We start from the raw sequence: 27449 nt of genomic DNA, 5'->3' as shown, positions 1-27449 counted from the left end.
AATCCTGCGTCTCTCAGTAAAACAGTTTGTGTGTGCACAGCACATCTCCTTTACATCGGTTTTGTAGCATGACTCTTCCTCGGGTATTTGCTTCACTGATCTTTCTTTGAGTGAAGGATACTGTCTCAACCTATATCACTGCGGGTCTCCTTACCATTCTAAGCTTGAAGTCAATGCCTACTGGAGCAAACTGCTTTAACTTTCAGATAATTAACACCCACTTAACACACATTGTTCCGCCGAGAGTGCATAAGCAATAAAGCAAGAATCGGAACACGGCATAGTTGGATCATTGACGTCATCAAGGGATCACCAGGGCTCGCAGCTGCGACCCCTGGCTTGCCCCTTACAACCCCTGGCCTCAGAGGTGTCAAAATCTGATCTGTGCCAGGAAAGTTCATACTTATGGACGTCGGTTGAGGCTCCACTCTTTGTTTTCTCGTAAATGTTTATTACACTAATAATTAATAATGTTTAATTATTCACTATGAGTGTAATAAAACAAATAAAGTTACCTGGAAAATGACCTTCCCTGGCAGCTGAGGTGAGCAAAAAAGTTATTTTTTAAATGTGTGTGTTTACTTGAGAGAGTGTGTGTGAGTGAAACCGAAGGACAAAGGGTGTGTGATGTCACTTCCGCTACTCATGGCATTGTGGTGAATTGGCGGTCGTGCTCTGGATCCTCTTTCGGGTATGACTTTAAGAACCTTCCATTTCCCTTCAACTTTTCTTCCTCGTACAACCTGCAGACAGACATCCCCATTTCTGATGGAGGAGTCAGACTGAAGCTGGTGGAAGCTTGGCAGACCTGACTCCCTTCGCAGAAAACTTTTATAAAAACCATGCTTGGCAGGCCTTGTTCTGCCCAACCAGAACTGTAGACGTAAGCTGTCAAGCCCTGGCTGGTAACTGGACATGAAACTGTGCGCATAGGTAGTTGGACTTTGCAAGTAAACACACCTAACCTACAGAGCCTTTGCTTGAGGAACAACAGCAGTATCAATCCATACAAGGGAGTGAGAATGCAAACGCTTGGCAGTGGAACGACACAAGAATCTGCACTTTATTTTCATTGGAGAGCGGCCTTCCTACCCAGACACCAAACATTGCCAAAGGCCAAGCATGTGGCAGAGGATATAGTATATAAAAACCAATAACCAGGAAATTGTGTTTTTTCTGGTTTTATTGTTGCAGTAATGCATGGTAGAACACAACACTGGCGTTTTATCTCAAACTTCCCAGTATACCAGATGTTCTCTCATTAGCATTTACCAGTAAATGCTCGGTGATCGTCAGTGAATGATGTGTGCTTTTCAGGAAATCTAATTTTATCAGCTTTTAAGCATGACGAATGAATTCAACAATGTTGGTCTCCGATTCTTCGTAAATCAACTTCTAAAATAAGATGCACATTTTTCAAACTACATTGCCCATTTCCGTTTTAATTTTCCCTCCATTGTGCCCAGCAGGCATCCATAAAGATGTCTGTAGATTTTGATGATAGCTCAACTATGAATGAACTTTAGTTGTTACTGTGAACGCTTACCCACCCTCTTAATGCTGATTTTTGTTCTACGTGTCCCAGAAATGTAATCTCTCGAAAATGGATAAAAACATTTATAATATGGAAGTTTCTTGGAATGGAAAGATCCTACAATACCTTTTCTTCCACCGAGTCCATAGAAAATTAGCTGGTGTTTTATAAGCTGTACAACCTTGCCAGTGTTTCTCTCTGTTGAAATACAAGTACTTTGATGATGCTTTGTGGTATATTGTGCCGGTGAAATTGGCTAGCTAAAATGCAAAATATCAAATCTGATAAACCTCCTTTTTTTTTTCTCACTTCATTTGCTGATGATATCCCACTAGTGCCTTAAATCTAGTACTGTTGTCCTTTCAAGATGAAGTACCTGTTTTATCCCATAGTTTTAAGAAACCTGCTCTTGTGACCAGCCTGGGAGAACAAAGGAATGCTTTTTGTGGTCTTCACAATCTGCAGATTCTTCTGTCACCCCCTGATCTCTCTCACACAATACTAATCATGTTGCTTAAACAGTATGCTTATATTTTACTTCAGAAAAAACACATTTCTTCACTTGTGAAACATTTGAACAGTTTGTTCTACAATAACACACCCGATGTGCTGTAACTGGCGCTATTCATTATTTGTATTAAAGAAGTCTGTTTTTCTGAACTATCTATTCAAATAAGTGAGCTAGCAACTGCTGTGAGCTAGAAAGCACTATAAAACCCACTTGAGATTGCTGTTTAGGCTAGTAACTGTTTTATCATCAATTTTCTATAAAATCACTTTTTTAAATCCAGTACTTTTTCATAACTATTTTTGCTTTTTCTTTTCAGGTAGAACAAACTGAACCAAAATGGATTTGTACGATCCCCAGACATTAGGCGTAATGGTCTTTGGTGGTTTCATGGTAATTTCCGCCTTTGGAATCTTTCTTGTGTCCACTTTCTCAATGAAGGAAACCTCCTATGAGGAAGCCCTGGCCAAACAGAGGAGGGTGCTTGAAAAGACCCAGCAACCAAAAGTGGACAAGAAGAAAAAAGAGAAAACCGTCGATAAAAAAGGCAAATCCAAGAAACGGGACGACAAACCAAATGGGAGAATACCAGAACAGGATTCAGCTCAAGAAATGAACGACTCTTCCAAGGAACTGGATTCTGAGCCAGAAGTGATTGCTGAATTTCTCATACCGGAGCCCCCTGCTGTGACCGTTTCGGCTCCTCCATCTCCTCCCATTCAGGAGAAGCCTGTTCCATCTCCCAAAGACAAGAAGAGAAAGGAAAAGAAAATTGCCAAGGTTGAGCCAGCTCAAACACCTATAGTGGCTACAAGTCAGACCTTCATTTCAAAGCCTTCTCCCGTTGCAGAAGTAGTTGCTAAGGAGGTGCCTATTGTTGCTGTATCCTCAGTAACATCACAGTCTAGTACTCCTCTTGCTGTTCCCCCTCCTGTTAAAAAGAATGAAGTACCAGTGCTACCTGCTAAGAAGGTTGAGGTTAATTCTGTACCTGCTAAGAAGGTTGAAGTTAATTCTGTACCTGCTAAGAAGGTTGAAGTTAATTCTGTACCTGCTAAGAAGGTTGAAGTTAATTCTGTACCTGCTAAGAAGGTTGAAGTTACTTCTGTGCCTGTTAAGAAGGTTGAAGTTATTCAAAGTCAGGAAGAGCCAAAGCAGGAAGCTGCTCCTGCTAAGAAGAAGACTGTGCCAAAGAAAAAAGCTGAATCAAGTAAGAATATGTAACTTTTTTGTTAAGCAGATATACAATGCACTGATCTTTTATGATGGCCCTTTGTTAGACTCTTGTTTGAGAGTGATCCATTTTCCTCATTCTCCTGCCTTTTGCAGGTCCTAAGTTACCATTGCAGGCTCCAGCTTAACATTATTCACGGGTTTAGTCATCACCATCCACTTGCTTAGCAAAATATCCATTCATTTACTGCTGAAGTCTCCGTTTACCCTTTGCTGACAATAAATACCCTTCCTCCTGTTGCAAACGCCCCCCGTCTTTGGAGCCACTAACCTACTGTAGTGTATAACAACCCCCTTTACGGACTGTCATGTCCTTACAGTTAAGTTCTATAATACATTTTTACTTCTGGTCTAAACACAGCTTTAGCTGTCCCACTGAGCTCGTGTAATATTAAAAAAAATAATAATAAATAACACATTTTAAAAAAATGCTTACATATCTACTAACCTAAAGGTCTTTGGGTCAGCGCTTATACTCCAATGGCCATTCACAATTGCATCCACCCACTAGAGCATGGGGATTGGGTCTGCCCACTTTAGCTGTTGGCTCTCTTGCACTTTGGAAGATGGCATTGTCTGATCACTTGTGCACCTCCGTGTAAAAAGGGTGCTTAAGTGACAGGACTGAAAGGTCAATACTTCACTCTGCCAGTGGTTTTTCTTTCTATCCTTTTTTTTTTTCTTCAAGTCCCCCATTGTAGTTTAAACTGTATTGAGGTTACAGTAATTCAAATCTGATAATACATTGTCTTTACATTTTAATATTTGTGTGCGTATTGCATTAAAACGAAGTGGCCGATTACGATCTCGTCTGGAAAGCATTCCGACGGAATCGATTCCAGAATGCTTTCCAGACGACTCAGATCAGGGAGATCCGACCGAGCGATTTGGATGCATCCGGATGCTTCCGGATACGATTCGGTTGGACTCCCATTGACTTCAATGGGAGCCTGTGCTCCGAACGAAAACACAGGCACCCATTGAAGAGAGGGGAGGTTGGGGGAAATCGTGCACCCTGTGGCGGGCACTCCATGGTGCCTGCTACGTTGTGCATGGTTGGAAAAGGGGGTCCCTTGGGTACCCCTACGGGCCCGATTTGGAAGTCCCCAGATGAAGGGGGTCCTGCTACGGGCCCCCAAAGACCGATTCCGGCAGCCGTTTAATTCCGTAGAAACTGATTCGGAATGGCTGACTGAATCGATCATCGTAATCGCTTGCTCAGAAACCGAGTTGATAGAGCTGTACGATTTGGCTCCGAAAGACAATACTTGTCCGAATGCCTTTCGGAACCGATTCGGTCAGCCCTAACGGTTTCAGGGCATCGTAATCTGTCGTTCGGAACTATTCCTCCTACAGGCATATACTGTCTTCTTGCCTCTCCATTGCAGGGAAGAAAGTTGAAAATCGTATAAATTCATTAAAGGTAAGCACCGCATTTTGAGAACCTTTAAAAATAAATTGGCAAGTGTGACCTGCCTTCAGAGTACTGGTCTCTGCCTTGTCTTGATGCCCTCAACCTCCTGACACCCGCTGGCTGCCCACCATATTTATGTTTACGCTATCTATCAGAGGCAGCTTTTAATGGAAATATAGAAGTCCGGGTTCTCACTCTTAAGAGTACCTGTTAATGCCTGAGAAGTGGTACTCTCCTGTTAAATGTATTGCAGGAGTGCTTAGAAGAGCACACACTTACCATTTCAAATTAAAGAAGTGCAGGTACTCTGTACCGGACAGTACCTGTCCATTTAATGTACTGTTACCTACTGCGCTGCATGTGCTCTGAGTGACATCTTATTGCGTGATTTTAGATTCCAGATCTAATGTCAATTACAAATATAGATTCATCCACTTCGTAACAATGCATCTTTTTGTCAGTTATTTTAAGGGATGTAATGCTGATGCTTTGATCTTCATGCTGGTTGTCAGGCGGATTGCTTTTTTCTTTTTTAAGAAGTTATGTTAATGCTAAACTGCACAGACTGTAGACATATCATGCACATCAGAATAACTTACTTAACTTAAAAAAATTGCCTATTCATTTTTGGGATGTTCTTGTGTGTAGGCATCCAGCCCCCTCCTGTGAAACAGTGGAAAACTGAACTGCTTTGGGGCAAAAAGTAATGGACGAGGCACTAATTAAATTTATTTTTAATTTTATAAATGTTATAACGTCTTGTATTGAAACAAATCTAACCGGGGAATATGTATCTCAACCTTAACAATGATTAGGTCTGCCTTGTCGAATAATTGTTAGCATGTCGGCCCTTGTTTACTGTTATTATTATCGATAATTAACACACAATTTGAAAGTCGTATGGCCTAGCAGGGCCTTTCATTATCCAAATGCTACATCTCTAAAGGATCTTCTACTTTAGAATTCAATCGCTCATTTGTGCATCCTCTGCATTTACATTCAAGTGGTAGCTGAAACAAAATGCAGATAGCTAAGCTGCATTTTGCTTGGCCGAGATTTTGATTTGGGTGTAGCCTAGTTTAATCAGATTGCATCTAGGTAGACCTGGGAGTTAATATTTGTAGGACACAAATATATAAAAACAATGTAGTACAGTTGATGAAGTTTCAAATTACCATATTACGTTTTGCTACTTATGAAGGAAATCTGTGATTTATCTTTGCTTGACAATTAACTATGAAACTGCAGGCCCTATGTCCAAACCTTAGTTTATGCTAATTTTCTGATAAATTGGAATATTGATTGTGTTCACCAAACATTATCTCTCCTGCACTTATGTTGTCCCATGTGTTCTTAGTTTTCTGTGTTCCTTTATTTTCCACAATCTGGTAAGCTCTGGAACCAGCTTTGTAGCCTCCTGGCTGTTTTAGATTGGGCATGCCTTGGTGTTTCTTTCAGTACAATTAGAGAGGGCCCATGTGCTCTCCTAGTCCTCAAAATATATTCTTTTGGATTTTAAGGCGCACATGACCTATGCCACTTACCTGCCTTTAGAGTGATACAAATTTTGTGATACTAGATGTATTTCCTCCTCTTAGGTCTTATGGTAAATGGGTTTATTGCCAATTCATGAACTTCAAACAGTGACATTTCCACTAGAGAATGACCAAAGGTTTGTTGTGTTTCATTATAACCTTTAGTAGTACCCTTGAGCCATGGAATTTCGTGGTAGTGGTACTCGGTGGTCTGACTTCATCCCACAAAATTTTACTACTTTGATGTATCTCAGAGCAAATACAAGATGCACAAAAAGATTGTCTTTGTGTAACTCCAAATGTTTCTGCTGGTATTGTGGCTAGCCTTGAGATGTCCCTCTGCCCACTTGGTATCTGCCATTTGAAGTGTCAGCCCTTCAGATTAATATCATGTTCGCAATCTGTGTATCAAGTAAGTAGGATTTATTTCACCTGTTTGTGCCAGAGTCTAGATCCACTTCTGCAGTTTTGCATTCTCCCATATTCTATATGCTTCCTAGTTCTCAGATTCAGTTTTTTATATATGATCCTTAATAGTCGACATTTTGAGAGAACCTCTGCATTGATCTTTAAGTGATGTGCTTCAGTCTTACACAACCACTAGTCATCTGAACAGTTCTAATGAGGCTGTTGAACTCTCCCATATCCCCAGTTTTGGGAGCATGGACTCTGAGCATAGGCTTGGGCATTTTAGATATGCATAGAATAAGCTTGGGAAAATCTATTTCCGTTTTCTGAATAACACCACTGTCCCTTACCAAGCTGACTTACGAAAACAAGCTGTGAATCTTTTTCTGGTTCACTTTCAGGGTCGGACAGGCCTTTAGGGCAATTGGGCAGTGCCAGAAGGGCTGATCTGTCAAGTTAGTGGGTGCAGGGGTGTGGAATTTTTGAAAAAAATTACTTGTCCAAGGGACAAAGTGCTACAGAAATCTTCTTGTCCTGTAATAAAATCCACTTGTCCCCTTTACTACCCTAAATAATTTAGCTGCTGCTTTTACTAAATCGGTTACACCCTCCTAAGTAAAGTTGCCCTCCGCTTCTGCCCATCAGTAGTAAGCAACCACACAAATCCCTTTACAGCAACCTATAAGCTTCCACATTCCTCTCACCATCAAGGCGAAACATCTCCTTTCCTCTCAATTACAGTCCATAACCCTTCCACTGACTCATCATAGGCTCCATCCCATCACCCTTTGCTTCTGTTCCTTCACACTGTAAGCTTCATGTTACCCATTTCTCTCAATACAGACCGAATAGTGTTATCCCCCCTCTCTCTCTCTCTCATTACAGGCCACAGGTTCCATGCCCTATTCATCCACTACACAGAATACAGGTGTCATGCTTGGCCCATTTGTCTCCAACTCACTACATGTTCTATGCCCCTAGGGGAGAGTAATGCTGTGGCTCGTGAGCATGTAGCATAAAAGACACTGGTGGCAGACTTACTAGCCAGGAGAAAAGAGACAGATGGTGGTTGCAGTGAGTTCATAGAGTGGAAATATGTGGGACCCGAAATGGAGATGGGGCGGGGGGGCCTACAGTGATGAAGTAGTGTACAAGAACGCAAGGAAGTGTGCAAAGAGTATGCTGGGAAGAGAGGTGGTCAGGTTTGTAGAACAGGAGTTGAGGCGCTAAGCAGGGAGTGAGTGGCAGAAGGAAAAATGAATGTAATGAGAAGGGACTATAGCGACTAACGACTGAAAGATACAAGACAAACAGGAGGCATCTGTAAGATTATGGGTTCACTTTTCTTAGCAAGTAGGCAGGGGTTGGTTTACTCCGGGCAGAAAGAGAAATTTGGTTTAACCCCCAATATTCTGGTTCATAGAAGCATCTTTCACCCCTGACTGCAGTAGGCCAACACCCTGAGAGGCTGAGGAAATCAGAATAAACAGCAAAACACAACAAAAGGGGGCCTCAGAAACATAAAACCCAATAACCTACATATATTTAAAGCAAATAACCTCAAAATCAAGACAGTCAATACTCGCAGTGTAACAGACACGCTCTGAACTTGATTATTCTGAGCGAAAGTACCTAAAATTGCAGATCCCAGCACATGACTATAATATAATACAATGCACACTTTTGCAACTTTTAGCAGCTTTAATTATAGTTGATTAATCAGCATGCGCTATTTTGAAATCAATTAATGTGTCCTGGGGTGTCTCATGAGAGACTTTTTGCTACCCGAATAGTCCCACTTAAGCGCAGATGCCGCTGGCTTCCTGCTTGACCCAGTAGTTGATTTAAAAGGTTTATCCCCCTTCCAATGGATTAACCGTGGTGCTCTCATTCTCAGGTGAGCTACTGCTGCTATTCTCTGAGACTGCAGAGCTTGTAACTGCCACTTAATCTTCAGGCATAGAAGGCTCTGAAACATCAGATAACGAAAATAACCTCTCCCCACAATCAAGAGAATCAACAGGTGCCTTAAGCCCACCTGTGGCATCCTTAGTTAATTTTTCGTGAGCCAGGACTATAATTCCTGTCTGAGCCACTGTCGAGCTGAGCAATATACGTAGAGGGAACAGTAAGACTGACTAGCCAAGCCAGGGACAGCATATATATAAGTTTTACCCCTCTCTCAGAGCCAGAGACTAGACTTAAACCAAGCTAAAGTGGTTATAATTACGAGGCGGGGCTGAGCCAATGAGGGGCTTAGTGCAGGCACCGCAGCAAAATGCAATGTTATTATCAGGATTAGAAGGGGTAGTATTAACATGAGGGGCCGTCACAACAGAATACACACCGGACAAAAAAATAAATAAAAAAAGACATGCCAACCCTCCTGATTCAGGCGGGAGACTACCGATTTCAAGGCTAGTCTCCCGCCTCCCGATTCAAGCATCCAGAAGCCTGAGTCCTTGGGGTTTCAGCTGACAGGGCTTGGTAATGTGTAACGTGCTAATTCTTCCAGCAATAGTTAGAGTGGCGATGCGGGGGCTCAAGAAGGGGTGAAAAACCAACAAGGCCGGATTAACAAGCGAATGGTCTTTTAAAGACCTCTGAAGTACTCTGGGGCGGCTGTGTGTGTACCCGGGAAGCTGTCTCAGCCCGGGCTAACACACAGGGGGGGGGGTTGGTGTATGCACTGCCAGCAACCTGCCAGGCCAGTGCACAACACTTGCGTCACCCTCTCTCTGCCTGCCTGCCAATGCGCTCCATGCTTCTGAAAGGTTAGAAAAAAAGTGCATTTGCGTTTCAAATGTCCGATGCTGCAGCAGCACACTTTCAAAGCCCATACATGACAGTAACCCGATTCACGGCCCCATTCTCCCGATTTTTTTCTAAAAACTTTCCCGCTTTGCTCTTCTGAAATGTTGGCATGTATGACACACTGACCTGAGACTTGCATGTAGAGGGAAGACAGGGCAACTCCCTTTGCAGCGTACCCGCTTTAGTGACTACTTGTGTGCTGCTTGCTGCTCCTCTAGTGTGCATCCCCTGGATGTTCCCAGTGTAACCACGGCTCCGGGCTGACCCGTAGATTGACCATCTTGCCGGTTGTAAAAGTCGTTGGGGGGAGGCGCGCTCTCAACACCAGCATCAGTAGTTAGTTCTGCCCACCAGTCACAGTAAATAAACCCTCAATGGAAGGCTGCAGTCCAGAGCCTTAGTTAAAGCCAGTCAGATCAGTGCTACTCCGTTTCCCGTGGCGGTCTGTGCCTTTCCCGCCCTGCGGCCGCGCTGAAAAGGGGGGGAGGGGTGTTGGCGATTTCTCATGTGAGAGCAGAGGCGGGGGCGCCGCCCCCCGCTATGCTGTTACATGCCGCATATCCATTTCCTTATGCCGGGTTTCAGTCTCCCTTGACCCTGGACGATGCCCTCATGTTCTCCTCACGTGTGAGGAGCTTCAGACAGCAAAGACCCTCCACCCGCTCCCGGATTTTACTTGACGACTTTGGCGGGATTGTAGAGAGCGGATCTTTCTGGTCGTCATTTTATCTGCAGAGCGGAAAACTTCCGAAGTGCCGATAATCTGCATTTGAGCTGCCGGGCCTGCCAAGCCCGCCAGTAACACAGACCAGACTGGGTTACTCATGTTTGTACAACTCCATGTGAAAGGAAAAGCTGCCCCCCCACCGTGAAAGGATCCTCTAGTTACTCCTCCACCCCTTACTATGAAAGGATGCTCCAGCAACCCCTCCCCAGCCTCTTACTGCGCTGGAATACCCCTGTCTGCCCCCGGGTGAAGGGATACTCTGCAGCGAGCGAGCGCCTTTCTTAGTCGCACAGGGTTGAATATTGTGCGTCCCACTTCCAGCCTTGCTGTAAACGAGATACTCCCTGTGCAAGAATACTCCCTGTGGTGTATGTACCTTTGCAGGAATACACCCGTGTGATACTCCTCCCCCACAGTCTCACGGTGCAAGAATACCCCTGCTTCGGAGGCAAACACTCTTTCCAAAAGGAACTTTTTGCTAAAATGTAGGAGCGCTTTCGTTCCGAAGGCTTCAAAGCACGCTCTCCCTCACTCGCGCTCTCTCTCTCTCTCTCCCCCTCACTCTCTCTCTCTCTCTCCCCCTCACTCTCTCTCTCTCTCCCCCCCTCTCTCTCTCTCTCTCTCCCCCTCACTCTCTCTCTCTCTCCCCCCCTCTCTCTCTCTCTCTCTCCCCCTCACTCTCTCTCTCTCTCCCCCCCTCACTCTCTCTCTCTCCCCCCCCCTCACTCTCTCTCTCTCCCCCCCTCACTCTCTCTCTCCCCCTCACTCTCTCTCGCTCTCCCTCGGCCCCCATTACGTTTTCACTCCACTTATCTTTTTATCCTGTGTTCCCTCCTTTGCGGTTTTTCCTCGCCCCTCTTCTGCTCTGCCTCACCTCTTTGTCCCCACCACCCGTATTACCCTTTTTCTCTCTTACCGGCCTCCCGTCTTTTGTTTTCGCATCTCGTGCTCTATCCATCGTTTACTCCCTTTTTGGGCTACTCCTCTCTCCTCTTATCCTCGCACTTTCTTCCAGAACTAATTCTAATTCGTAGTTTCCGCCCCCCCCCACACACACACACGCACACGCACACACTTACTCCTACCTCCTCTCCCTTCCCAGGTGCGCGGCTCCCAGCGCAGTGTTCTCTGCCCGGGTTAGTTGACTGTCTGGTCCGCCCGGCTCGGAGCCTCGCGCGGTTTCGCTAGCACTGGCGTCTCCTCTCCGAAGCCACCAATTTAAGCATTTAACACTCACAGCTCACAGATCGTTTATTATTGATGTGAGTTAATCTCTACTTGTCCGTCGGACAAAATAGACAGTAAATCTTCTTGCCCGTCATAAAAATCAACATGGTTCGGGCGTCGGGCGATATGATTCCCCCACCCCTGTGGGTGGGCCATTTGTTTGGCTGTATGTGAGCGGGTTTTGTTTTATGATCTGGTGGGCCAATTTTACCGTTGATTTCTCTGATATTACCTTAAATGTTGCCTGCAGCAAGCACAAATGCATGCGGTCACCCATACCTTGCAAAACACCTACACAGCTTGTCAATACAAATTCAGAAGTGCCTCAATTTGCAAATGTGGGCCACTTTTTATACTTTTTTTTTCTCCACTATATGATTCACTAAAGGGGGACATTTTTCGGTCTTACCTGAGTCAGCTCAAGCGCTGTCGCTTGCAAGACATTTTCTTTTACTTACAGGAGGCTTAGAGCCCACCCATTCCTTACCATTGGTTGGCTTCATCGTCAATCTCATTTCCTTGTGTTCGAGTCATGTGTGGTTGTAGATACACATGCTTTGCATACTCCTGCCACCTAGTGTTGGGTCCAGATATTTGCAAGTTGTATTCAAAGAAGTCTTTTGCGTCACGAGGTAAGGTGACTCCTCCTCTTGGTAATAGTGCGCATGGACATCGACTCCATTGTTCGAACGTGTATTGTGGTGGTCTGGTTCTAGACTGTTTTTGGGATCCTTTCAGTGTGCAATCCACTCTACCCTCATCGGTATTGTTTCCAAACACGTTTTCCATCCTTCGCGTATCGAAAATCAGAAGATTTCCACTAATTCGGATTGGAATACTCCAACTGCGGCCTTCAGTCCTAGCCCGTCCGGGTTAAGTTACAGTCCACACCAACTCCATTGAAGATAATTCACTGATGGAAATGACTCCATTTTAATTCTGCCATCAGTGCCACTACAAGTACCCACACACCGACCTTCACAAAGTTTCCAATCTGTGCTTGCTGCCAAGGCATAAAGAAGACTGTGATTCCTGTTAGCCATTTCGATCTAAGAAGATCTTGCGGGACCGTCTGGCTCAACGAGAGCAATGCAGAGGCAGAATATAGAACATACTCCCAATATCTTCTACCAAGAAGATATCGAACAGGAAGAGGAAGACATAGAAGTGTCAGCTGCCGAAGAAGAAGGGACCTTTTCCTTTCAAGATTCTAACTCCGAACTAGATGATTTGGAGTCCCATGATCTTCTGCCTGGTCAAGATTCGGTGAGCGCCCAAACCCCCTTACCTTCCCACACAAAAACAGTCCATTCCTGTGCCGTGTGGCCTTGGTAGGCACAGAGAGTCCACTTCGAACTCCCTGCCCTCTGACTTTGCATCAAAAGCACAAACAAAGCCTTCCAGCTCTTCTCCGAGTCGAAATAGCACCTCTTCGGCTCCCAAACCATTGGCACCGAAAGTGAAAAGGACTTTTGTTTCCGAAAACTTTGGTACTGAAATAGAAATCTGCTCCTACAACACTCCTGCAGCCCATTGTACACACTAGGCAAGAAAGACTTGATCCCAAGCAAAAGAAAATACACATTCATCCAGAGACTGCCCGGAGACTGGACACATTATATCAAAACCTGCATATGTACCATCATTCAAAATGAAAACCTCTTTCCAACAGGACATGCATGTGAAAATACCGCCTTTAAAAAAAGAAAAAGGACATAGCTACCAATCCTCTGCACCCTATTCCCTCTTTTCCAGCACCTCAATCACCCGTACCTTTGGTAACTCATTCACCTCAAAACCCTCTAAATATCACACCTCCTAGTTCTCCTCACACAGACCCAGACGTAGATTTCAGGGGTGATGATAATGATCCAGACCCCTGGCAGGATTATGATATAGATCCTCCACAAGACACAGATCCTGATCTTTATCATGTGAAACCATCAGGTCTCACTCTCAATGCAGCAAAGTGTGAGTTTCACAAGACCAAACTTAAATTCTTTGGGCACATATTCTCTGATAGAGGAATGACTCCTGACCCAGGTAAAGTGCAAGCAATGTCAGCTACTTGCCCCCCACAAGAGGTCACCATCCTATGATCCTTCTTAGGCATAGGCCAGTAATTGCTCAAGGTACATGCGTGACTTTGCGTGAGTGCCCCATTAAGAGACTTAACAAAATGCCCCTTTCTAGTGGTCTGCTGAATGTGATTAAAGCTTCAAAAGAATAAAACCTGCAATTGAGAATGCAACCGAGATTACCTATTTTGACCCCAAGTTACATACTGAGATCAGTTGATTGGAGCCCGGTGGGGCGGGAGGCAGTCCTTGCTTAACATAATGGTCATGAGAATTCTCAGAGACACGTTGTGGCCTATGCCAGTTGAAGCCTGACTGACACAAAATGTTTCTATTCTCAGCCAGAGAAGGAGAGTCTGGCTGTAGTGTGGGCCTGCGAACATTTTCATGTGTTTATATACAGAAAAATGTTTCACTGTCATTACCGACCACCAAGTGCTGCTCACTATTTTTGGAAACCCGAAAGCCAAGATACCCCCTTGCGTTTGAAGGTGGGGGTTGCGACTGCTAGTATATGACTATGCAATTGTACACAAGCTGGGTAAAGATCAGAACCCTGCTGATTAATTTTCACTAATACGGCTACATCATCACAGTTCGACATCCAAAATGGCTGAGGAGTACATTAATTTCATTGTGAGGTCCAGCACACCAGTAGCCATATCCATTGAGCAGATTATTGCTGCTACTAATGATAAGAATACGCTCATCTTTAAAGACATCATTACACCTCAATCGTGGAAGATGACTGCTTCAAAAATTCTAAAACAGACAGGATGAACTGTCGGTTACCAAGAAGGTGTTGTATTGAGAGGCTTGAGAATCGTCATACCTGACAGCCTAAGACGGCAAGTCATTCAACTAGACCATGAAAGACGTTGTGGTATTTTAGCCAACAAAAGCAACCTAGGAGACAGAGAGAGGTTCCCATGCTTAGATGAGCGAGTGGAGCAAAAACTAAGAGTGCCGTCTTTGCAACTGCCTTTCCCCCAAAGTGACACATTCTCCTTTGACAATGTCTGACCTTCCTGCACATGCTTGGGAAAGCGTTGCAGTTGATTTCTGTGGTCCTTTAGGAAACTGACATAATCTCATGGTAGTCCTTGATGAGTATTCATGCTTTCCTTTAGTATAGGAGTTATCATCAACCACCCATGACAAGGTCATGGAGCAGCTGGATGACATCTTTGCAGCATGGGGTATCCCCATCATTCTCAAATCTAACAATGGCCCTCCGTTCAACAGCAAAGAATTCAAAGAGTTTCTAGTCAGACTAAATGCCAAGCATGAAAGAGCACACATCTGTGGCCCAAAGCCAATGATGTTGTGGAACGGTTCATGGGTACCCTCAAAAGGGTCATTCAAAGAGTGTTGATGGAGGGAATAGAGATAAACCAGTCTGTGTCAAGCCCTTCGTGCATATTGTTCAACTCCTCACTCCACAAATGGTGAGAGTCCTCCTACCTTGCTGTTTGGGAGAGCCATCAGAACCAAACTGCCACTGTGGAAATCAGACCGATCCTTGATTGCTGATAAGGTTCATATCACAGACACTTCCCAAAAGTGCAAGATGAAAACCGATGCAGATCGGCATCGACAAGCTCAGGACACCATCTTCGAGGAGAGTGACTGGGTCCTGGTCAATCAGAAACCAAAGCGGAAAACAGACACTCAGTTTGCTGTCGATCCTCTGGGGGTTGTGACGTGCGAAGGACACATGGTGATGCCGCATCTTCCCAGAAAATCCATCGCACAAGACTTGTCACACTTTAAACACCTAACTGGACGTTCGTCCGCTCCTGTAATCATGAATGAGGTGTTCCCGCGTAACCGTCCAGATCAAGCATCGGAATATATGCCATCAGTGCACAATCAGAGTGCATCTCAACCAACTCATACCACTCGATCAGGCCAACTAGTGTGAGCTCCTGGACCATTTATTGAAGTAATATGATGACTCTTGTTTGTATTTTTTATTTAAACAAATGAGGAGATGTAGTGTTGTGAGACTGTGTGTGCTAGGACCTTTGCAGTTCTGGGTGGACTCAACCGAGGAATTGCGCAACTTGTAGGTTGGTGTTAAGGTGTGGTTATAAACGGTTATGACTTAATAAGTGTGCAGTGTGTAGGGAACATATGCTGAGGAAGAAAGATTTCTATTACAGACCTCCATGTGTGGCGTATTAATTTTCATGCTCCTGGGCTGGGAAGGACGCTACAATAATCCTGAGAGGGCTTGTCATTATATTAGATTATGACCTTTTGTTCCTATGGGTGTTGTGATGACTCTGGCTTGTCACCCCTCCATGCAGAAGTGCACTACCGAGCACTGATGAAGATCGTATGCAGCTGCCAATGCCTCATTAATACATCTTTGCCATAAACACATGGGAAATGTAACACTAAAATGCAACAAGGAACTGTTTGAACTACCTGTTTGAGAACATTCTAAAGCTTTTTGCAAAAGCATCTAAAGGAATCAAGTTTGTTCTTTATACCTTGCGATCTTTAAGTGCTCCGCGTTCACTATGTACAAGCTATTTTCGGTTCACAGGTGTTCTATACAGTTATATTTGTATTTACACATCCAGATTTATTTAGCACTTTTGTAAAGCACTTTGTCGCATGTCAAGGAGGTCACAACAGAACAATGTATATATGTTAGACAGTTCTCCATAGCTTGGTGGCTAGAACATTTGCTAAGTCAGCACAAGTACTGAGCAGATCTGACTGAATCACATTATCCACAATGCACCCTTTGCAACAAAGAACAGCACACACTTCCATAGCGATTATACGGTGCTTTTAGTGTGTAGGACCACCCATTGCAAACTACTTTTTATTGTGTATGGGTGGTCATAGACAATAAAACTAATTGACAGGTGGTCGTACATGCTGTACTTTGTTGCCAAAAACGCTGAGGAGGGAGGGTGTGTGTTAGTTACATTTCCATAGGCATAAAGGTAGTCTGGGACCGTTCATACATATTCTATCAAATAAGCTGTTAAAAGCACAGAGGTTTGCTGGAAAATTTCCTTTTCTGTGCTTCAATATCCTGGAAGGTCTGAATAATGTTTTGATCAGGACATAGGGAGGTGGTCACACATGTCCAAATTATAAAATCGGAAGAAGGGCAGCACAGTTTGACTGTGCCAGGTGTTCATCCCTGCAATGATAACACTGACTTATCTGTAGACGCCATTTTAATTATGTTGTATTCAGCAATGTGAATGTTTAACGGACAGATCTGCACGCAAGCGTATTATACAGCTCGATTCTCCAGAAAGAAACCTACCCCAACCTTAACTTGCTCCTGCAAGACCGAAACACAAGAGGAAGGAGTTTATGGCTCATCAAACTTTCCTGGAGAGCAGTACAGAGCCGAGGCTAAAAGGCGGTTCTTACCTGCTCCTTTGAGAAATCTGGATGCCAGAGAGTTCAAACTTGCTCCGACCTGAGTCAGTAATATGGAAAATTGAGACATTTTTGTCTCCTCCCATTAAACCACAAAGGGAGGAAGGGCTTGTCCGTTTTTTAAATCCGGAATCAGTATTGTTTCGTAGTTTGCCACCACAGATGATGGTGTGATTAAAATCCTAGTTAAGAATCCACTGAAGACAGGCTTTCGTAAGAGCCAGAAAACAGTGAATGAGGTACTCCATTAAGAAGAGAGGCTTTCTTCTTCATCCTCACTTTGGATATCCTTGGGTATAAATAATAAAGTCCTTGCCAAATGGAAAGAAAAAATTCAGAAAACATTCTGTATCCTCCATCAAGACTGAAAGGAGCACATAGACATGGTAAATAATTAACTTGTATTCTCTAAAGGAGGGACAGGGGCTTGGTGGGTCCAGCATACAGGCCGCTAGTAATATTGGTGAAAACAGAGGTATACAGTTCCTAAGGACTGCATACCTCTTTTTTCACCAAATTATTTACTTGTCAAGCTGCCTAGTTAGTACATTTAAAGACTTCTCCAGCTATGAATGTGGAATGGCATCTGGCAGAGTTTACCCATCAGTGGTCTAAGAACTTAGAAGAACAACGGCTGCCCATCAATCACCAGAAAATTAAATGCTCACTGGGCTCCTGCAGTCAAAGACTTAAGAGCTAGTTGAAAGTTAAATAATAGGAGGTGTTATGGTGTTCACCCTTGTTCTACCAAGTGCTATGTAACTCTTACTTAAATGTCTGCTGTGGCAAGGGTGGTGGTGCTGCCGCATGATGTCACAGAAGGTGGTTTTCATACCCTTCTGTCCGGTAAGGTCAGCAGCTTGAACTCATCGGTTATCCGGTGATCTCACCTACTGGGAAACACAGTACTAGTCTACATGTGCTCTATTAAAAAGAGGAGCCAGTTCATAAGAAAGATCATGTCGCTTAGGGCCTTAACCTTGGAAAGAGAAAATGTAATTCCACCCAATTAACTTTGCAATAATAAACAAAGGAATCTGATACACCCAACGGTTGGGTTGTTCGACAGTTCTATTTTTTCTGTGTTAAACTGTAAGTTATATACAAGCCCATTAAAAATATCTGTATCCATTACTTAGGATGATAACAGCGACTGCATGTGAAATAGTTAAAGGCTGTATTCCAAAGGTACAATTACCTAGCTCAGAACTTTATCTACGCGGGGTATTACAAGCATACTTGAATATACTATACCTAGTTTCTGCCATGTCTGATAAGTGACAAGTCAAGTGAGTGAGCAAATTATTTCTTGAAAGTTTGACAATTCACAACTACGTTGTCTCCTCCAGAATGTTGAACATAAACTTTATGGAGAACCATAGACTTTTTGCAGGTAGTCATTCTGGGCATAAAGAGCTTCAAGGTCACCAGTACTCTGACATTGTGAGTGGCTTAACTTAGGGCTCAACTACTCCGTGTTCAGAAAGTTTGCATTAATTTTCTAAGACCTACACACAAATGTCTATATTTGCATAGACTGGGCCAATCGTTCTATATAGTTTGCAAGTTTGATATCTCACTAAACCTTCCGAGTGGTAAGATTTCTGGGGAAACTTGGAATTGCTTATCTTATCTGTCAGAAGAACTCCTTATCCCAATCCAACTAATTCAGTTGCCTTATTGATCTTTCATTCACGCACCCTATCTCGTCGGAATTCTTGACTGCATAGTGACACGAAATGAGCTCCTGACAACTGCTCTACAATTCTGTAAGTTGAGAAGCTAGTCTCCAATGAAATAAGTCACTGGTTTGATTTCACAACTTCAGGCCTCGAAGCAGGGAGCGTGTCCCCTCCCTATAAGGGATGAGGTAATACTTTAAACATTCTTCCCTGGCATCTTAGAAGACCGGGAAGTTTTCCTGGCAAGACCTCCTGCAGTTCTCTGTGCTTGCTAGCACTTGGAGTTTAACAGAATAAATAATGGAGTCTTCATTTATTTTTTATTTCAACTTTGCTATTCATCTTTCACGTGCTGAATTGAAAGTAGCTGGATGTCATTTTTGGACTGACAAAATCAGGACTTTATACAGTAGCAAAGGGTAACCTATTTACATATTCAAATTAACAACAGTGGAGGCCCTGGGGGAACCCGTAAGAGAGGGTGATTGACTAAGGGAAAAGATTTCGGAGCAGCCCCTGATACTAGCATGCTGCAGTGTTTTCCATGTGGGCCATCCCAGAAAGGCAAGTATAGCACATGTCATAGGGCTGCACGTCAAACGGAATTGACAGATGGAGCAAGTAAAGAGAAGGTTCTTATTTTACTTGTCCATCATCCGTAGGAAAATTTACCGTATCCCCAGCAGACAGGTCTCCATCCTGTGCTTTTATACTAAGAGATTGCCAGACCTGCTTCTCACTCATGTTTTAGGCATACACCTCTGCCATGAATGTACTTGGTTCCTGTTGTATGCTAAACATACGAATATTTTATGTTGCTGTATAAGCTAATTCACTTTCACCGTTGAGTGACTCATGACGTATATTACTCGCTAGAGTTGGAGAGTTAGATTATTCTGCTTGATGTTGTATGACGTTTGACAGTACTTCAAAACCCATCAAATACAGAGGTTCGATGCACATCCAGATCACAAACCATTTCAGAGTAACATTGTTCTAGATGAAATAAAGCTCTGCAATAGACACATGAATGGATCCCTCCCACCCTTTACCTATACCTTCTTGTTCTGTTCGTTTCAATTTCTCACTCATGCATTTGACCAGATATCGCAGTGATTGTGGCGCAAAATACAGGGATTGAAGGTAAGCCCAGAAGATTGGATTATGGATAAGGTTATGTCTAAACTAGAGTCCAAAATGTCAAAATACAGAATGAACCTGTAGGATATGGTGTTAATAATACGCACTGGGAGAAAAAAAATGGTTCTATTCACAGGATATGGGGTGCATGGGTGGGTCTTATGAGAAAGTAATCTCGTGTTTTTGGACTATTATTTTGTTTCTGTGTGCAAGGAGGCTGCTAAAATTAAGAATAATACGTTATTCTAAATGCTAGGCATGATGGGACGATTCATATTGCTTATTTGGATGTAATACACATTTTGTTACACTGATCTGAGTTAAAAATTTTCCCTTTTGACTATACTTTTGTAACCATAATAACTTGTGTGTGGGTATTTTGTGTCAGGGTTGATAGTGCTTGTCAGCGGCATTCATTTTTGAGGAGTGGGACTTTGGCCCAGAGCAAGAGAGTTAAAGACCGAAGAGAGAAACTAGGAGGGAGCGACTGTGATAATATCAGAAAGCGGGATGAAAAAGAATAGTCCAGAGTGAGATAAAGAGAAAATAATTTTATGATTTACAAGAACAAAGGGAACAAACCACGCCCGACCACAGTTCAGCACTTCAATTACAGTTGTTTCATATAATGTGGTTAGGTGCAGCTACTCCCAGCATCCGCCGTTGATAGATGCCACTGTTACGAAAGAGTTAATAGAATAGGAAGGTGCACCCAAAAAGTCATTCAAGTAAACAAGTATGATTCATCAATCTTCTTTATTCAAAGTGTTTAAAAACTGGCACATAGCCAACACATTTCGTTCCTTGGTGCCAAAGGAACTCCGTCAGGGCTTAAGAGTAAAATGAAGATTAAGTAATATGACGACCAATATTAGGTATCCGTGTCGTCCGGGTAATCAAGTTGCATGGAGATGGAATAATATCCAATAATATCTAATCAGGTTTCAACTCGGTTTATCTTTTGGACCAAAATAGAGCGCTTCCCTACCCTTCCAAATTCCTGGAGAAAACAGTGATAAAGGCAGGGCTTTCCCTTGTGTCCCCCTGTTTGTTGTTCATTTTGCAAAAATGGATTTATTTCCCGCCTGGATTGGCAGTGTGTGTTCTATTTTGGTCCAGAAGATAAACTGAGTTGAAGCCTGATTGGATATTTTTGGATATTATTCCATCTTCATGTAACGTGATTACCCTGACGACACGGATATCCAATATCCAATATGTCGTCATATTACTTCATCTTCATTTTTCTCTAAAGCCCTGACGAAGTTCCTTTGGCACCAAGGAACGAAACGCTTTGGCTGTGTGCCAGTTTTTAAACAACACTTTGAATAAAGAAGATGGATGGCTCATACTCGTTTAGTTGAATGACATTTTTTGGGTACCTTCCTTTTCTATGAAGAAAATAATTTTAGATTAATGGGATAAAGAGGCATGAGGTGGAATCAAGACTGAGTCGCCTTGGTATTTGTCAACCCGGTCGACAGTAGCGTGAAATAAAAAACCGCTGGCACCTGTGTTTGTTTTGTTGCAAATTAAGCACCCCAAATCTTATACTAAAATATGATACCTTGAACATCGAAATTTGTATACCCCCAGTATGCAAAAGAGGAGGGTTTCGCTCTAAGCTTCAGCAGTTGTTTCCGAAGCCAGGTAGGGGAAGCCATCAACTTTTTACACCACTTCTTTTGTGGTACCAACTCAACATAAGAGGACCTGCAATCATGTCCCTGGTTCACCCCACTCAAACCTTTCCCAACATAATTGATGTGTGATACGTGGATAGCCCCTTTTTAGGTGCAGACCTTGTGCCAGCTTTGTTGCATAGTGGAGCTGCAAGAGACTGGTTCAGCAACTTACCTAACTCTAATGCATTTTAATTACAGAGTAAATACCAAACTGACAAACTTATAAACCTAAAACGATGTACAGATGTAGATCCTAAAAAGATAGGTACATAGGTATAATCACCATTATCATTATAATCACATGCTTTGGCAAATGATTAGTGACCGCAAACATGAAAGAAATGTAAATGTGTGGGAAACAACTGCCTAACAGGACACCTGAACCCCGATAAACTCAGCAGCAAAAAGGCCACCCACCCCTCGAGCAGAAAGCTTAAACCTTAAACTGTGCGGTATTGAAAGGTTCTGACTAGTCAACATCTTTCACTGCAAAAATACAAACCTAGCCATTAGGTGAAGGAATGTTGTAGTGCTTCGAGCCTTTAGCTGCCCAGCCCTAACTATTTTTAGATGGGCGTTAAAAAATGTCGGGTGCTGATGAACGCTCCCAGTTTGGCCAAAGGCAGTGCTTTTACTATAATTCATTCCTCATGCCAGAAATTGGAATTTTCTAATTTTTATTTTTTAACTCTCCAAAATGTTTATAAATAAAGACTTTGAGGACCTTGGGCTAGATTTTTCCTTCTACCCTAATTGTTTCCGTTTAACTTTCTACCGAAGCTTGAGGTTGGCTTTTTAAATAGGCTTACATTTATGTACACCAAGCTAATATGTGCTCATTCGCCACCATGGGGTTGTGACTCCGAGTTTATAAGGGATGTTAATTTCTCAGAGTCCTATCTACAGTTTGAGGAAGTTGCACTCCAATCTGTTTGGATCCTACAAAAAATAGTACTACACTGCTTCTGAGTGGTTGACTAGCCCTATGACCCCCAACTGCCATTCTTTGAGGATTTAAACTCGTCCTGTGAGGCAGGGGTGTGTTCACTTTTACTTTTAATAGAAGGTAGATTGCCTTGTGTGCAGAGAACCCGCCCTATTGACATGAAAAACTCAGGCCCAGCTGCTGGTGAGCTGCTGTATGAAATGTCTGACGCTTGGAGGCCTGTTGAGATCCAGCCAGTGCTTAGCCCCCCCCCTTTGAAAAAAACCTCTGCTCTTGTTAGTCATCCTTCGAGGGATAATGGAAAAGGCCCTTAGTACCCATTGCATAGAGCCGAAGGGGGCAAGGAGGGAGACTGGTGAAACCTATAGATTCTCTTCTGTAGCTTCAACAGCTTAAATGCTTTCACTCCGCTCCTGAGACAGGTGTGCTGCTGTTCCCGCTGCGGCCTCAAGCCAGCTTTGCCCCGCCAAGCCCTGCAGGTGCCCCTGAGGGTTTACATTTCATCACATTCTCAGCAACACCAGGCTTCAGTGCAGTTTTTTTAAGGACCTGGACCACCTGAATGTCAAGCAGGCCCAATCACTTCCTGCTACCTTCAGTCGTGCAGCTTGTTGCTTGCCTTAAGAATGTGGCTCTGTGTGACCCTGCCACAATGTCGTCTTCCAGTAAAGGTATGCTATAGCAGCTGCCTTGAGTATAAAGTCATGCACTATCCTAGGTATACAACCTTCAAGATGGTTTTCACTTGGCATATGCTCCAGTTGTTATGTGAAGCACCTTTCTCATCTAGTTGCTGTTTTACTGCATCCTGCTATGGCTTTTGGTTGAGTCTCCAACAGATACCATGGTTTTTGGAGATCTGCTGAGCCCGGGTTTCCCTCATTAGTCCCAATAGTAATGGTGCTATGTGACCGTCCTGTTCCTACATATCCCTCTAGAAGTGTATGATACCAAACAGTGCCTTGTTCTGTAGTGTCTTTGATGTTGTGGAACAGTAGAAGGCCATGAACCATTCTGAGCTCATTGTAAAAACCTATATTTTTCATCGCGTTGTGAAGAAATCCCCTTTGCCCTCCCACCCTCTTATCAAATGCCTACTCGGCATCATGGGATCGTAGTACTGCATATCCCTTCATGATCAATGAAACGGCAGCTTCTTACTTTCCTCCCCAGCATGCCTGCTGGTTGTGAAACAAGACTCACCCAGATAGATGAAATGGGTTATAACTGCCTCTTGTTGCTGAACATTTTTTTTGTGTGAAAAGTTTTCAATGTTCACTTAAGCTGTATAAAGAGAGCAGAATTTGACAGTAAGACCTGCCTTCTACAAACTTTAGGTCTAAGTCTTTGGAGCCATTGCCTTGTCATGTGAAGAAGTGACTCTGTCTGGGCATGTGGCTTTGTGTAATTTGACTTCTAATCTCTCTCTGTACCAATATTGCCTTCAGATACTCCCTATGCTCTACGCTTAGTGTTGTCAGTCCCAGTTGAACCGCCTCTGTATACTTATGTTCTCCTGCCTGTAGTGGCTCTTGATCTTTTTATATTTTGTGATGATAATGTGACTATGCCTCCTTGGATTCCAACCTGGCTTTCAGAGTGAGCTATACATTGTCATACTTATGACTGCTTCATCTGTGACAGTTTGGCATCCCAGGATCTCCACATGTGTGGCAGCCCTCAGTGCCTTTATCACCAAGTCATCTATCTGTCATTTAGTGTCATCCTTCATTTTAGTGCAGAACTGATTAAAACACTTTTTAATGTACTGCTTTTTATGATGGAACCAGGGCCAGACTGGCCATAGCAGGCACAGGGCGTTTCCCAAGAGGGGTGGAGGCTGGTTTTATGGCCGTGGGGGCCTGTTTTGTGATGAGGGAAGCAGTTTTGCAGCAATGCTGCAATATCGCCCCCCGTAACATATTTTGGATTTCCTAGACATTCATCTTGAGATACCTGCTTGATATTCACTGATTTCCTGGAATCTGGTGTTGATGGTACGAGCTCTCGGTAGTTACAGCTCTTAGTGACTCCACCTCGAACCTTTTCCCAAGCCACCTGTTCCGCTCTCTCTGCATTACTAATTGTTTATGTCAAAGCACCTTTCCTCCAGGAGTCTTCAACTTTTAATGTTCTGTATGGGGCCATCTATCCCTGTATCATTGGCTTCCTGCTTTTCCCTCCCTATTGTTACCAGTCTCTTTGGGTTTGGTCTGAAAGGAACTTGCACCCAAATGTGTAGAATACCACATATTCTCTCAGACCCTTCACCTAGGGTCCAGCTGGAGCCCCAAGTCACCCAATCAGCTCCACTGCCTTCCTACAAAGAAGGGGTATGCCATTCACTGTGTTCTTCCTCTCAGACTAGCAGTTATTTAATATCTATGCAGCTGGGTGTTTAGGGGCTGCGCCAGCCCATGAGGGCTGTCCTCTTATTCAATGTGAGAGCCTGCTCGGCTGTTATAGGTGACCCACAACTTCCAGTCTGACCTTAAGCCTCATTCTACTGCCACCCTTGCTTCTGATGTGACACGCCTTATGCTAAATGTCTGATTTAAAATCCTCTTCTCTGTTGCGCTAAATCATAATGCTTGAGGTACCTCAGCCCTCCTTTTGTGTTAGCTCCTCAACTTGCCCTCCTCAACTTGCTCCAGCACAAGGCACTCCTGGGTCACTGATCAGCATTGGACCTTCTCTTTGGGACATGTCTATGCGCTCAGTAGGTATCAGAGCAGCAGGGCAGAATCTCTTGTAAGTGCTTCTGCAGGAGCAGCTCCTGGAGCAGGTGAAAGCAGCTGTCCCTTCTCTACAATGTGAGTGGAGTCAGGGGCTCAGTTTGTACCCATCTACTAACCACTTCGGGCTCTCAACTGCTCTATTGTGTCATTTTAGTTTCTGGGAATTTTGGACCAGTGTGTTGCCCACTGATTCTTCAGGTCTCAACACTGGTTTAATTTGTGCACCATCTTGTTGGTTCCACAGCTTCCTGGTTATATGGCCAGGTTTGATGTCCCATTGTTCCGGCAAGAGAGGTGCCTTCTCATTGTTCAGAAGAATTGGAAACTGCAGGCAGCAAGAGCAGAGACCTCTTCACAGGAAGGACTGAATAGCAGCAGGGCAAGCACACATCCCCTCAGTTTCACGTAATGGCCATTCCTCGATCTATACTATTTTCACCCTGGTGGTCCCTACAGGTCACCATTGTCTCATGTTCATCTTCCACTAGTGAGTTCTCAGGTTCCTTATGTCCTTGCAGCTCTCCTCTTAGTGGCATCTACTCAGAAGGGCTTGTGTATATTCCAACATTCACTACGATCGCGGCACAGAAAGGTCGAAGGATCTTGACATTATCTTTTTCTGAAAGAAGTACCACGATGAGGACCGAACCAGAGACTCCACCATCTTCTCTAGAAATATATGTTCCAGTGTAAAGATGGACCTTTTTGGACTTGGAGTCGAGTGGTCAGTATATATAAAACACAGCAGCTTGGTCAGAAACATTCTGTTCTGAGTAATATGGGCCCATTTCTTGTTCTGTTTCCTCCTTAAATGTTGGGTTCCTCCAAATGTTATTTTCAACAGGTTCACAATCGCCTAAAAAGCATTTTTTTAACATATCTGGAGGAAAGTTACGATTGTGCCACTTTGTTCCAGGGCTCCCAAGTTTCCGCATGCTCATTGGGTTTAATTTTTACTTAGTTTTAAGAGACACTATAAACCAAAATACAACCATCATACAAAGTTAGAACCAGAAAGGGATGAACTTCTTGCACCTGGCGTGGAAGGTACTTAAGAGGTCTGCTGCACATTGTGTAGGCTCAAGAGACTGCTAAAACAATCTAGAAATATGTAACAGAAAAATATCAAAAAGTAATATAAATGAAATTCTGCAATGCCAACATGCATTCTCATCCACTCAGGGAATCCGTGAATTACAAAAAATCCAAATGCAGTGCAACTACATGAAAGCTAATTACGTGGCCCATCTCCCTGCTCCCGTTCCCAGCAAAAATGACAGAAAAAATTGTCAACAAACAGCTGACCCGCTACCTCGAAGACAACAACGTCCTGGACCCATCCCAATCTGGATTCCGCAGCAACCACACCACCGAGACTGCCCTCATCGCCGCCACTGACGACATCAGGATCCTGATGGACAAAGGAGAAACAGCCGCCCTCATCCTCTTGGACCTATCAGCTGTCTTCAACACGGTCTGCCCCGGCACCCTAGCAGCGCGCCTCCATGACGCCGGAATTCAAGAGAAGGCCTTGGCCTGGACCACATCCTTCCTCTCCGGCAGAACCCAGAGCTTCCGCCTCACCTCCATTCCGCTCAAGAACCACCGAGATCATCTGCGGCGTCCCACAGGGTTCCTCCCTCAGCCCGACGCTGTTCAATATCTACATGGCTCCACTCGCCCACGTCGCATGACAACACAGCCTAAACATCATCTCCTACGCTGACGACACCCAGCTGATCATATCCCTCACCGAAGACCCCAACACCGCCAAAGCCAACCTCCACAGAGGAATGAAGGCCGTCGCCGACTGGATGAATGACAGCAGACTGAAGCTGAATTCAGACAAGACGGAGGTTCTCATCCTCGGACCCACCCCATCAGCCTGGGACGACTCCTGGTGGCCCACAGCGCTAGGCACACCCCCGGAACCCACCGACTATGCACGCATCCTGGGGGTCATCCTCGACTCCTCCCTCTCCATGACGAAGTAGTCAACGCCGTCTCCGCGTCCTGCTTCAACACCCTCCGAATGCTCCGCAGGATTTTCAAGTGGATCCCTCCCGACACGAGAAAAACTGTCACCCAGGCCCTCATCACCAACAGACTCGACTACAGAAACGCCCTCTACTCGGGAACAACAGCAAAGCTCCACAGACGACTACAACGAATCCAGAACGCCTCGACACGACTGATCCTCGACGTCCCCCCGACGCAGCCACATCGCACCCCTCCTGAGAGGCCTGCACTGGCTCCCAGTCAACAAGAGGATCACCTTCAAGCTCCTCGTTCACGCACACAAGGCGCTTCACAACACCGGACCAACATACCTCAACAACCGACTCAGCTTCCACACCCCCACCCGC

At 44.1% G+C, this 27449-nt stretch overlaps 1 protein-coding gene across 6 annotated transcripts in view; it reads left to right on the top strand.

Moving 5' to 3' along the window:
* Positions 1-27449, top strand: part of RRBP1 (ribosome binding protein 1) — a 250849-nt gene that overhangs the window by 22732 nt on the left and 200668 nt on the right. For all 6 annotated transcript variants that reach the window (XM_085611756.1, XM_085611754.1, XM_085611752.1 and 3 more), the window contains exon 2: positions 2362-3252. In XM_085611756.1, the coding sequence (XP_085467882.1) occupies positions 2382-3252 (871 nt within the window). In that variant the 5' untranslated portion in view covers positions 2362-2381. The remainder of the gene's footprint in view (positions 1-2361; positions 3253-27449) is intronic.

The sequence above is a fragment of the Triturus cristatus genome, chromosome 6 (genome assembly GCF_964204655.1).
Source record: "Triturus cristatus chromosome 6, aTriCri1.1, whole genome shotgun sequence".
NCBI lineage: Eukaryota > Metazoa > Chordata > Amphibia > Caudata > Salamandridae > Triturus > Triturus cristatus.
The sequence above is the reverse complement of the archived record's forward strand: the minus strand, read 5'-3'. Positions and strand labels throughout refer to the sequence as shown.